Source organism: Mustela lutreola, chromosome 13, assembly GCF_030435805.1.
Source record: "Mustela lutreola isolate mMusLut2 chromosome 13, mMusLut2.pri, whole genome shotgun sequence".
In the NCBI taxonomy this organism is placed as follows: domain Eukaryota; kingdom Metazoa; phylum Chordata; class Mammalia; order Carnivora; family Mustelidae; genus Mustela; species Mustela lutreola.
The window spans coordinates 60,711,563-60,724,940 of record NC_081302.1 but is presented as its reverse complement, the minus strand read 5'-3'; the positions used below and the strand labels follow the sequence as shown (position 1 = coordinate 60,724,940).

Below are 13,378 nucleotides of genomic sequence, written 5' to 3'. Positions count from 1 at the left end.
CCCACTCTCTCTGTCAAATGAATGAATAAAATCTTTTGAAAGGAAGGAAGGAGAGAAGGAAGGAAGGAGGGACTGAGAAGATATGGCAGACAAAGGAAGGCAAGAGAGGCCTACAGGAACAGTAACTTGCTGGGTTATAGTCATTCTTCTAGAAATGAAAGCTCTAACTCTATGTGGTAAATTAAAATTAAAAACTGAGGACACCTGGGTGGCTCAGTGGGTTAAGCCTCTGCCTACAACTCAGGTCATGATCTCAGGGTCCTGGGATTGAGACACACATCGGGCTCCTTGCTCAGCAGGGATCCTGCTTCTCCCTCTCTCTGCCTGCCTCTCTACCTACTTGTGATCTCTCTGTCAAATAAATAAATAAATCTTTAAAAAATTTTAAATTAAATTAAATTAAAAACTGCTACATATTGGTAGATATGTATACTTACTACTCTTTCTAATTCTTTCTACCACCACATAGGAAACTCAAGCTTGATGGTACCATTGTGAAAAGAAACAACATTTCACTGCTTTTCCATTGTGTATAATCATTAAAAATCACTGAAATTCCACGAATTTGTTGCATACTGAAACTTCACTCGGATGTCTCAGAAACATTTTTTTTTTTTAAATACTGAAGCCCTCCCTTGCCAATATTTTCCTTTTCATATTGTCAGTTATTGTCAAAAGTATTCATAAAGTAAATGCTCAGTGTTCAGGAGAAGTTCAGTACCCAGGGTAGGTGGCAGGGAGGTACAGTGTTAGCCAGCCACGCTCTGAATTAAACTGGAGCCTGAAGCCACCTGGAGGGCCAGTTCCAGCCCAGATCAGAGTTCAACAATAGAACCAGAGGGAGAAATCAGAAGTGACAAGTGGAAATACATCCAAATGCTACAGGGATAGCGAACAAGATTTGACTCTTTATCTGCAAAGGTTGCTTTTAGAAAATCTTTCTCAGGTACTCCTCATCTCTGTCAAGCCTTAAAACTAGCCCTTGGCGGAAGAGCACTGCTCTAACACTGTGTCTTTGGGGCTCATCCCCAAGGAAAAGATGTAGAATGATGTTATGGGGTGGCTATTTGTATGAAATATATTAGTGAAAAATATTCAAAATGACTTTGGGAAAGGAATTTGATGCTTAAAGCCAAAAACATTAAAGAAAAGACAAAAATGAAGAAGGGAAGATATGACTTTACCTCTATTTTTCTTCACCAAAACCACTGAAATGAAAGTAAAGGATTTTTGTTTTACTTTAAACATAACCTTACAGGACAAAGAGAATGGAAGAGGAAACAGCAGAATTTTGGAAGCTGTGCCTGTGAAGGTGAGGCCAAGGGTGCTTGCTGCTCTGCATGACGTTATACTCTCTGTTCTACACTGTTCCAGAACACCTGGTGCTGTATCCTAGTTTATGGAGTTCCAACCCAGACCTTGAAACTCACTCTAGTCATGTAACAAGAATCATGAAACAATGCCTTCCAGTTTCTAAGGGAAAATTATCCCCTATTTACAGTTCTATACCCAACCAAATTATCAATTAAGCGTGAAGGTAGAATAAAGACAGACCCTGGCAGGTACCCACTCCTGGTATCAAAACTGCTCACCAGCAGTCTTACCCGATAGTCATACTTTCCCAGGAAACATTCCCCTTTCTCAGGAATCTTCTGAAAACTATGCCCCACCAAATAGAGAAACACATGGGTTCCTAGAACAGGGGCTCTCCAGGGTTAGTTGCAAAGGGTGGGTCCCAGAAGACCCCTGTGCAGCACATCTGGTGAGCAACTGGTCCAGACTGGAGGTGGACAGAGGCTCTAAGAGGGATTTCTTCAGTAAGAATTTTTTTTAGGATACCCAGTGTGCTTAAAGGTATTGAGAGATACACAACTTCGAGACAAGTTTGGCTACAGATTAGTAGTAAAATGGAAAATCAAGCCCTCAAAAAAGGCATTTTTTTTTTTTTTTAAAGAGAGAGCACGTGTGAGTGGGACAGGGAGGGGCAGAGGAAGAGGAAGAGAGAGAATCTTAAGCAGATTCCATGCCCTGTGTGGCGCCCAATGCAGGGTTCCATCTTGCCACCCTGAGATCATGATCTCAACCAAAATCAAGAGTCAGTTGCTTAGGGGCGCCTGGGTGACTCAGTGGGGTGAGCCTCTGCCTTTGGCTCAGGTCATGATCCCAGGGTCCTGGGATCGAGCTCCGCATCAGGCTCTCTGCTCAGCGGGGAGCCTGCTCCCTCCTCTCTCTCTGGCTGCCTCTCTGCCTACTTGTGATCTCTGTCTGTCAATTAAATAAGTAAAATCTTTTTTTTTTTTTTTAAGATTTTTATTTATTTATTTGACAGAGAGAAATCACAAGTAGGCAGAGAGGCAGGCAGAGAGAGAGAGGAGGAAGCAGGCTCCCTGCTGAGCAGAGAGCCCGATGCGGGACTCGATCCCAGGACCCTGAGATCACGACCCAAGCTGAAGGCAGCGGCCCAACCACTGAGCCACCCAGGCGCCCAAATAAGTAAAATCTTAAAAAAAAAAAAAAAAAGAGTCAGTTGCTTAACTGACTGAGCCACCTAGGCACTCCAAAAGATAATTATTAAATTCAGGAAAATTCAATAAGGAAAGGAAAAGGAATCCTAGTGCACGACAGGAGGAGCTGTGATTAGCATTTCCATAGTCATAATAACAGTGAATACTAATTTAACCAAAGCAAAAATGGAACAGTATATGGAAGATGGAGAAAGGGAAGTGTGTGGAGAGGGGAATGAGGTGAAAGAAAGCTCTTCCATGATGGAGATTCAAAAGACAATGCCTAGAACTGAAAACTAGTAAGGGACAACACAAGCACGTTATTGGGACATAGAGAGATAAATGCAAAAGAATCAATTAAAATACTTAAGGCTGTTGTCTTTGTGATATATAGGATGGGGGGGAGGCTATTGTTTTCAAGTAAGGTTTATAGAGCTATTTATCATTTAAGATATGTGGGTATAATTTTACTAAAAATTAGTAAAATTTTTTTTACTAAATTGACAATAATGGGAGTCCTTGAATTTATTACTGTAAAATCAACCAACATGTCAAATGTGTGCTTACATTAGAAACAAAACTGAAAAAGTGGGGTGAAAAAATCCTGACACTGTTTGATTAGGTCCTTGGGACATTACTAACTAGTATTTAAGAAATCATTTCACTTCCTAGATTCTCCTACTTCGAGATCTGGAGAGAGTGTGCTACGCAGATGAGATCTGAGTTCCTTTGAAATTTGAGTCTATTTAAATGCAGTTCATGAACACAGTGAATACATTTATGGACCAACTTCTACTTATGTTAATGTGGGATGTTCCATTTTAAATGGGCCTCATTTTCAACTGGTACTTACTAATGGAGCTTATTTTACTTGGGAACAGGATATTCAAAAAAATCAGCCTAAAAAGTTCTGCACAGTATTAAATAGATCCACTGGATTTTTAATGGTCAATAGTAATTGCACGAAAAATATCAACGACTCTAGGGGCACCAGGATGGCTCAGTGGGTGGAACATGCAATTCTTGATGTGAGGGTCATAAGTTCAGGCCCCATGCTAGGTGTGGAACGTACTTAAAAAAAAAAAAGGAAAAAAAAGGAATTAAAAAAATTTTTTTAATGACTTTAAGATACATGACAAATGTTGATACAAGAAAAGAGAGGCCTACTGGTCAGGCAATAAGAGAAAATTTGATCATGCTGAGCAGTGCACTCTATCCTTGCAAAAGGAACCACAGCATGTAAGCCAACTGAGGCCATGTAGCAGGTATGTCACTTTTCTATGCTAGAGACAGTTTTAATAGACTCAATTCTCTGCTCCTGAGGGAAGTAAGTCGGGTTGGTTCTATGGGACACCAAGCTATGGCCAAATGCCACCCACAAGTGAACTTTTGATTGATTGATGACTAGCCCAGCTAGGTGTAACTCTGTAGATATTCCACTACCTTTCAGAAACAGGTAGAGAAAGTTATTGCAGGTTGAGGGTGTTTAAAAAAATGGTCTGGCTGATTCATATGGATCAGTAATCTGAAAAATGAACAAACGAAACCAAGCAGAAGCTATAGGTTATAACAATTTCCCACCTAAATTAAAACTGGAGAAGACTGCAAACTGCTTTTGATTTATTTACCCTAGAGCTAAATCTTTAAAAGATTTGAAGATGATACAGTGGGATTTGTCATCTTTAAATTCTGGTAAAGAATTTAAAATTCTTTAAATTCTGGCTGTAAAAATGGCCTCGGGTGTCAAGGTTATACTAGATGAAATGGTCCTTCCATCTGTCCTTCTAAGGCATGTGTAGTAAAACCCACACTTCACTTACTTGATGGCTTCTGTCAGTGGCTTGCAGCAGGGGCGTGTGTGTGTGTGTGTGTGTGTGTGTGTGTGTGTGTGTGTGTGTGACTTTACCCTCTAAGGAACACTTGGTTGGCTTCTGGATGGGGAGTTGCTACTGACATCTAGTGGGGTAGACCAGGGCTGCAGCTAAATGTTCTACAATGCCCAGGACAAGCCCTCATAGCAAAGAATTATCTGGCTCAAAATGCCAACAGAATCAAGGTTTGGGAAACCCTCATCTACGCAAATTTTCTGGTGTTCAAAAAACGAAAGACAAAAATCTAGCAAAGCTAGTACAACCGTTCTAAAATATCAGTAAAGGGTTTTCTGGTACATTGTTCAGGTAGGATTTTGAATAACACACAGCTTTAAACTTGTGCTTAGAGGTAAAGTACATGGTTAGCTCTGGAAAATAAAGATTATGCATTCAGTCTGCTGCTGAACGAATTCCTTAAACTTCCCAAAATTCAATTTATGATTTTTGGCAGTGAAAACTTAATATCTTCTATTTTAAAAATTGTCCAAAGCAAATTACACTGTTTCCGTTGGAGGTAGAGAGCCTAGCCCAGTGTTTAGCATGTAGGTGCTCAGGAGATGAATAAATGGTAGCATACATCTACATGGTGGTCCGAGATAAGGGGCCTAAGTTCCAGAATCAGTAAGTTATCAAGGTGGCCTCAGCTGTAACTAAGAATCCCTTCTTAGGGTAGAGGAGGAGGCAGCCATCCATAATCCAAGTTAGGACACTCCTCTGCTATGTTAGCACAATGGCCACAGTGTCATTGGTAGACCGGTCTGCTCAACCACAGAGAAGTTAGAAAACACACATAGACTCTGGCCCAATAAACCTTCTCTGCTAGCCAGAACTGGGTCACCCAGGTTAGAGCAGCTAGTTTCCTTTTCCCAATAGGAAAAGTATCACAGGCTATGGAGAATGAAGAAATTTGGCAAAGAGTAATAAAGTAAATGAAACAGACTGGCTCTAAGTCTCTCTTAGAAGCAGGCATAATCATAGCTCTCTGGGAAATGGTCCTGAGAGGCTTGGCCTTTAAAACGATGCTGGTCTGGCAATAAGCATGAATGTTCTTTCAGGAACCCATGTTGTGCCCTTGAAAGCAAATATAGCAAGGATGTGTAAGGAAAAAAAAATTTCCCTTCTTCCCTTCTAGATTCTTTGGCTGGCCTAAGAATTAAATTGACGTAAGACAAATGAACAGGAGAAAAACAAATTTAATTCCGTACAAACAGGAGGGCATAGAAATATGAGACTCAAAGAACTGACCAAGCAGGAAGCTTTTATACCTTTCAAAAAACAAAGAAACAATGATTTGTGAAGAACTGGCAAAGGGGTTTGCGTAGCAAACTGGCTTGGGGTAGCAAATTACTGAAGAAGTGACAAAGTGGTGTATACAGCCTTCTCAGTCCTGAACCCCCTCTCTTGGGACATGAGGGTGCTTTTACCCTCCAGGTGCAGGGAGGGTCCCCTTCACACAGGGAATTTATTTCCTGCTTTCAGGGGGACAAAGGGGTGTCCTTCTTGTAATGGATATTTCTTAAATAATTTTAATTCAACGTAATCCATATGCCAACGTAATCCATATTTGGAGTGGCATATTTTGCTCCTCTTCAGACCCACCTTTGAAACTGCAAGGAGCTTCATAATCCAGAAGCTGAGTTGGTAGATTGTTTTACTATTTCATTGAATTAATCTCTAAGTCTTGAAAATAGTTCAGTTCAGTTAAACAGTTGTGTCTCTCGTTTTAGGAGGTGGTGATGTAACTGGGCTCCCCACATAAGGCCTACATGCGAGAAATTTTTAATAAGGCATTTCTATGGAAACAAAAGAAAAACACGGGTTAATGATTAGAACAAATTATAAACCAGCTTCTGAGCCCAGGGGCGGCCAGTCAAGAAAATTTCTAGACGTCAGGGTCAAAGCATCTTCTGCAGTTTGAATGTCTCTGGTAACATCACCAGGTATTCAAGTAAACTTTCTGAGTGGCACACACAGCAGCAGGCATGAAGACTGTCTAAACATGAGTTACTGTGGCCATTTCTCTGAAGTTTATATCAAGTTGTTCACCTGCAGTTTGCCAGGCTTTGGGGAAAAGGGCAGTTTCTGCTCTTCACCATTCCAAGTCAAAAGTGGGAGGAAACTGGAAAGGCTAGTTTGGACAGCTATCGCCGAGTATCAGAGGAGACCAGAATTCAGGATCCAGTGGATCTTTCCATCTTACAAGTGGGAAACAAAACCTCAAACTAATTAACAGCACTAGAATCTGATATTTACATAGTGTATCACTGAAACATAATTTTTCTATCAAAGATAATCACAGTAAGACTAATTCGTTTGCAAATTAAATCTAATTTCAATACATTTGGCCAATTTACATAAGTATAGCAAGAATAACAATTGATGAGATAGACTCTTCTAAATCTGCTTTGGTGGAATTTTTCAAAAGGAATCTCAGAAAGAACTTTTTTTTTTTTCAGATGGAACTATTAAAAGCCTCTCAAGACTAGGAAGCCAAGTCCAGGACTTGCCATTAGACTTCACCTGCCACACCTATAAATCTGGGTGAATTCCTCTTTTCTCAAGGTCCCCAAATCATCTTGGGGTTCCTGAGCCTGCCAGGAAGTGCTTCTTCACTCACCAAATAAGCTGCTAGATGTAAGCAACGTACTAGACCTTTTTCTCCAAGGGGCTTTATTGTTTATCAGCTTTATAAAGTCAATCTGAGTTTCTTAAAGTTGTCTGGTCATATCTGAGTCTATGTGTATCTCTCATATATGACTTTCCAGTCAAAGCCTTAGTAACGTAACCAATGTTTCCACATATCCTCATTAAAAGAATAGATTCTGAGGTGCCTGGGTGGCTCAGTGGGTTAATAAGTCTCTGCCTTTGGCTCACGTCATGATCTCAGGGTCCTGGGATCAAGTCCTGCATCGGGCTCTCTACTCAGCAGGGAGCCTGCTTCCTCCTCTCTCTCTCTCTCTCTCTCTCTGCCTGGGTCTTTGCCTACTTGTGATCTCTCTCTGTCAAATAAAGAAATCTTAAAAAAAAAAAAGATTCTTAATGAACTTATGCAAATAACTGTATTTCCATAAAAATAAGAATACTAACAGTTTTTAAATGAGGGAGGCATGAGGTGGGGAGAAAAAGTAATTGTTTCAATTCTGCTTATAAAGGAATAATTAAACAAATTGGTATAAATCATAGGTAATTTAAGAGAAAAGAGAAGTTTTCCTGAAATCTGGAAAAACCAAATGCTAAAAACAAAACAAAACAAAACAACAACGACCAAACAAAAAAGTCATAAACAATTACGATCATCTTCCTCAGGTCATTCAGTCCCAAGTTCTTTCAATCCCATGTAATTAATATTTACTCTGTTTGAATCCAGTTTTTCTTTTAGTTCTGGAAATTCTTACCCAGGTCAGCTGGATGCTCTGAAAGTTATCAGAAACCTGTATCCTACAGTACTTGTTAGAGTCCATTCATGAATTTCCTTGAAGATGAAGCACTTTTGCAGGAAAACTTTTATAAAACCATCCGAGTGAAACAGTAACTGTCTGTAAATGATAAAAGACTTAAAAATGGCCATAAAGATCTACTAGATTTCATTACAATGCAATTGATAAGAAAATCTGATTATATCTATGACATACAACATTTTAAGATAATAACTAGAATTACAGTGATAACATCATCCTGGACATCTGATTTCTAGGAATTTCATATAATATCTGGAACACTTAAAACAGATAACTGCACAAACACAACATAAAGAAAGCTTGATATTTCTTATTTGACAACACTTCCCATGTAATTTAGCATATCACATAAACCAATTCATTTAGCATCTCTCTTTTATAAAGAAAGAAAACAAATCTTTTGAGATATTCCAGGGATCCTCTGGAAAATTCCAATTTAATTTCCTCATCAAAAAATTTTATTTAGAAATTTATTTTGAAAGGCTTGCTAAAAATATAAAAAAGTTGGGACACTTGACTAAACAGGACCACAGATAATTTGAAATAATACTTAATTACCTATTTAAGTGACAAAGATTTTAAAGGCAAATACAAAAGGTTACATTGTTTTAAGGAAAATTCAGCTCTTAATGTTAACACTCAGTTAAGTAATCAAAGATCTGATAAAAACAACATGAAGCACAGGAAATTACTTAAGTAAAACATAACATCTTTGCTTTCCAGGCAGACTGTTTAAAAGGTAAAGAAAACGACTCATAATATCTTATCAAGAGCAGACTAATAGTTCAAGAAAATTTTGTCCTTTTAGCAAATCAAAGATAATTACATTAGCAAGCTATTAAAACAAAAAAGCAAGTTTATTATTTTTAAAAACCCTTATAACAATTCAATTTTTAGCCAACGTTGACTACAGAAGGTAAATTTTTCTTTCTTTTTCATAAATTTTTTCTTTTCTTCCTTTTTTCTTTTCTTCTTTCCTCTTTCCTCCCTCCCTTCCTCCCTTCCTTCCTGCTATCTCTTCCTTCCTTCCTTCTTTTTCTTTCCCCAAACTTCTATTTCCTTAGTTTGTCCTTTATTTTTCTCTTTTCCATTCTGTAATGACCATTCTGAAATAATCAGCTTTACTTTAGGGCCAAATTTACTTTCTTTTCCCTTAGCTAAAATATATCTCCATACCTCATACCTTTCCTTAACTAAAAACACATCCTGATTTCTTTGCAATACAGGGCTGTTCTTATTGTTTCTAGTAGTTTTAATTACATATATTAGAAGCTTCCTACAGTTGCATTCACAGGGTGGTTCTCAACCTCCAAGGTCATCAGAAGCACCTGGAGAGCTGTGAAAACATACATTGCTGGGCCCCACACCCAGTTTCTGATTCAAAAGATCTTAGTGGACTTAATTTGAATCTCTAACAAGTCCCCAGGTGATGCTAATGTTGCTGGTCTAGGGACCCCACTCTGAAACTGAGTCTCTATTACCTGGTTACATGCTTCTGTCTTCCACTAGACTGTGAGCTTCTTCTTACACATCTCATCTCCAGGGTCTAGCCAGTGTCCAGCAGTCATTCAGTCAATCAACAAATACTTATTGAATGCCTATTATGTGCCAGGCAACTATCATAGGCACTGGATTTATCACCTTAAAAAATTTATATATTTTAATATATATATAAAATTTATATACATATAACATATGTATATGCATATGTATATAAAACATATGTATATAAATATGAATGTGTGCCTGTATATGTGTGTGTGTGTGTGTATGTACATTCCTGCCCTCATTAAGCTTTTCTCTGGTACTGCACAGGAATTTCTCAATAAATGTTGAAAACTGACCAGCTATAAAGAAGGAAATATGGCATTTTCATGTAAATTTTCATAGTGTATGGAAATATCAATTTTCCCAGTTCCTAATCCTAGTTTTCCCCATTTTATATTTTCCCATTTTGTGTTTCCCCCTTCTGATATCCCTTCAATGTCCAACACATAAATCATAAACCTGACAGTATTCCAGGCTTTTCGGTCTTAAGAAATATTTGCTGATTGGTTTATAAAACATTTGATGTGGATGCCATATTAATAAAAAACAATAGGGACGCCTGGGTGGCTCAGTTGGTTAAGCAGCTGCCTTCGGCTCAGGTCATGATCCCAGCGTCCTGGGATCGAGTCCCACATCGGGCTCCTTGCTCGGCAGGGAGCCTGCTTCTCCCTCTGCCTCTGCCTGCCATTCTGTCTGCCTGTGCTCGCTCTCTTTCCCTCTCTCTGACAAATAAATAAAATCTTTAAAAAAAAAAAATAAAAATAAAAAAAAATAAAAAACAATAAACCTAATGTGAATTTAAGCTTGTATAAATTATATATTGAAGCAACTGGGAGGATGTGAACAAATCTCAGTATTTTCATATTGACAAATATTTTAGAATACTTAACTACTCGTTTTCAAATGAGTCTTAGTTATCTCCAAGAATATTTTTCCTCCCCTCTCAATATTTATGGCAGTTCTCAACTGCCTGGTATGTGGACTTTGAACTCCCAGTGGACCTAAGCTGGCTGCTGTACAAACAGGGACATCAGGCAGCATTTGGATTGTCCTGTGTACCGTTCTGAGAAATGGGAAGGAGGTCTTGTGTGGCCATGTGGTGCGGTGGAAAGGTTGGGGACAAGAGCAGAGGCAAATCTCATGGTCTCTATACAGCCAAGGCAGGTGCTCCGTGGGGTGTCCCCCCCACAGGACTGTGGGCCATGGGCTCTGCATTCCCTCCCTAACTCTAGGAAAATGCAAAACACGTATCTTCAGCTTTGGACTAATTTTTTGAAGTTTCTCAGGAAGTAAAAATGAGAGGTCTCACAAATAGCAATTTGGAATATAAAGGAACTGATCATAGTGTTTACTGGAGATCTTCAGTATTCTTAAGGTTTATGAATATTTTTAAAAGATCTCCCATTGAAAGCCATGAGACATTCTGTTAACTGCATGAAGGGAAAAATGGGCAGCATTTATGAATGGAATTTGACAAAAAGTTGTTTCAATATTCTAGACTAAAATATTTCTTCACCGTTAACATCATAAACAAATCTGGTGTTGTTTGTGTTAGCAAATAGCAATACTGATTCAGAATTATAGTCTCTTTCTGCCGCTACCCCAAATCAGTGATCTAACACCGTAGTGCAACAATCACTGTTATTTCTACATATCAAAAGATTTTTTAAAAAATTAATAACATTGTTAGGAATATGCTTTTAAATGGGGTTCTGGTATGCCACCATCATATTTTATGATTTAATCCTAATTAAATTCTGAATATTAAAAAGATTTAGGTATAAATGTGAGATTTTGGTGAGCCACACACTGACTTAAAAATGGCCAGGTCATCATTTATTGCCCTGAAGCAGTTTACTATCACCTTCATAATCTGAAGGAATTAAATTTTTTAAAAGATGTATAATTCTCTGCTGAGATGTGACCTCCAGTGAACCAGTCCCTTTCAAAAAACTGGCTAATATAAACCTAAGACAAGGAGAAAGTAACCTCTACATCTGATTAAATTTGTCTTACTAAATCATCGCTACCTCATTTAATGTAATAAAAGAACACACCACCATATTCTGGAAAATACACCAATCTAAAATAAAAATATTCTCATTAACATCATCCATCCATATGGTAGTAATAAATTAGCTTCCTTACAATTTTTCTCAGTTATTCACAAAATCCACCCTTATTTTCTGAGTTAACAAGGCTGAATTTTAAAAGTGCAAATACAAAGTCTTGAGGCCTCACTCCAGTTTAGACAGGATTTCTTAGTGGTTTCCAAGACACAGCTTTTTGTTTTGGTGCTGTTCTTCACCCAGAGGTAAGGGTCTCAACACACCATCTGGTGATCAAGAATAACTTCGTATCAGGAAAACGTCACTTCAAACACATGGTATTAAAGTCATAGCAGTTGTAAGATCAAAACAATGCTTAAGTTCAAAAGGGACATTCAGGGGCACTTGGGTGGCTCAGTGGGTTAAGCCTCTGCCTTCGGCTCAGGTCATGATCTCAGCATCCTGAAGTGGAGCCCCACATCGGGCTCTCTGTTCAGCAGGGAGCCAGCTTTCCTCTCTCTCTGCCTGCCTCTCTGCCTACTTGTGATTTCTCTCTCCGTGAAATAAATAAATAAAATTTTTTTTAAAAAGGACATTCATTTTATTTTACCTTCAAATTCTCAACTGTTGAAGAACAGATTCTATCTAGATAACCTACTCAGGCAGTATGGTGTTTGTGCTGTTAAGAAGTGGATCACTCAACTCTGAACTCTATCCTTTAAAAGGGCAAATTAATGATATATGAGTTCTACCGCAATAAAGCTGTTACAAAAAGTGAAAAAGAGATAGGACGATATTTTTGTTGATATAAAACATTTGTTCAAAAATATATACAAAACATGACCTTGCAGTTCAGTGAACAGTCACAAAGCAAATCTACATTTGACCATCATCCAGGTCAATAATGAAAATATCGCCAGCAAAGCAGAAGCCTTCCTCTTGCCCCCTCCCTACCACAACTTCTCCTTCCAATCTCAGGACTGCTAAGGGCAGCAGCATGTCTTCCTTTCCTTAGTGATGCAGGAACAACAAACCCTGGATACGCATCCTTTATTGATTGTAGGTGGCAGGGATCTCCTAGTATATGGTTGCCTTTGTACTCTTTCAATGTTATCTTTTGTTGACCAGATGTTCTTAATTTTATAACCCCCCTCAAACATTGTTACTGAAAATATATTCTTTAATCAGATCATCTATATTTTTCTTTCTATTTTTTCAATCTTTTTCCCTGATTAATTTTTTCAAAAGATGGAGTGGGTAGGTATTTATTTTATTCCAGATTGCAAAAAAAATATCTACTACTTGAATAAATAAAGCTAAATTCAGAACAGAAATAATCAAGGTATTTACACAGAAACTACAGAATAGAAATTATTTTCATAAAGACCTCTTCATTTCCTGATTTTTCAGAGTAATAAAATCCTTGTTATTATCAATAACTTTTTAGTTATTATAGTAAACTTCCATTTACCTAGAATCCAAACAGCTGATAACTCAGCTTATGTTTAAATCTAATACTGTGGGGGCACCTGGGTGGCACGGTTGACTCACAGGTTTCTGATCAGGTCGTGATCTCAGGGTCATGAGACTGAGTCCCATGCAGGGCTCTGCACTCAGAACGGAGTCTGCTTGAGACTCTCTCTCCCTCTCTCTCTGCCCTTCTCTTCCCTTCCTCCCCTCACTGTGCCCTTCCCCCAAACACCCCCCCACTCTCTCTCAATAAATAAATAAGTCTCTAAAGATAATACCGCGTAGCCATAACTAATGATCAAAGTTATATACTAAGGAATTGCAAGATCTCCCCAAGATGGCATTACATTAAAAATACCTGTTAATATGCAAATAATAAAACTGTGAAGACTAGTAAGCATTTATGATCGCTGTGATTACTTTAGTTAGATTATTCAAATAACCAGAGGAATTCCATTCTCTGGCCAATCTCTACAAAT

At 38.3% G+C, this 13,378-nt stretch overlaps 1 protein-coding gene across 5 annotated transcripts in view; it reads right to left on the bottom strand.

The window, feature by feature from the left end:
• Nucleotides 1–5,548: 5,548 nt before the first annotated feature.
• CDADC1 (cytidine and dCMP deaminase domain containing 1) overlaps nucleotides 5,549–13,378 on the bottom strand; it is a 47,364-nt gene continuing 39,534 nt past the window's right edge. For 2 of the 5 annotated variants that reach the window (XR_009346870.1, XR_009346872.1), the window contains 2 exons: nucleotides 11,530–11,716; nucleotides 5,549–7,911 (listed from right to left, as the gene is read on the bottom strand). Coding sequence is in view for 2 of the 5 variants with exons in the window: in XM_059143898.1 (XP_058999881.1) it covers nucleotides 11,643–11,716 (74 nt within the window). In the remaining 3 variants the exon portion in view is untranslated. Of the gene's footprint in view, nucleotides 7,912–10,152; nucleotides 11,717–13,378 lie in introns of those variants that run through there. The other 3 variants (XR_009346871.1, XM_059143899.1, XM_059143898.1) reach the window with 3 other exon arrangements.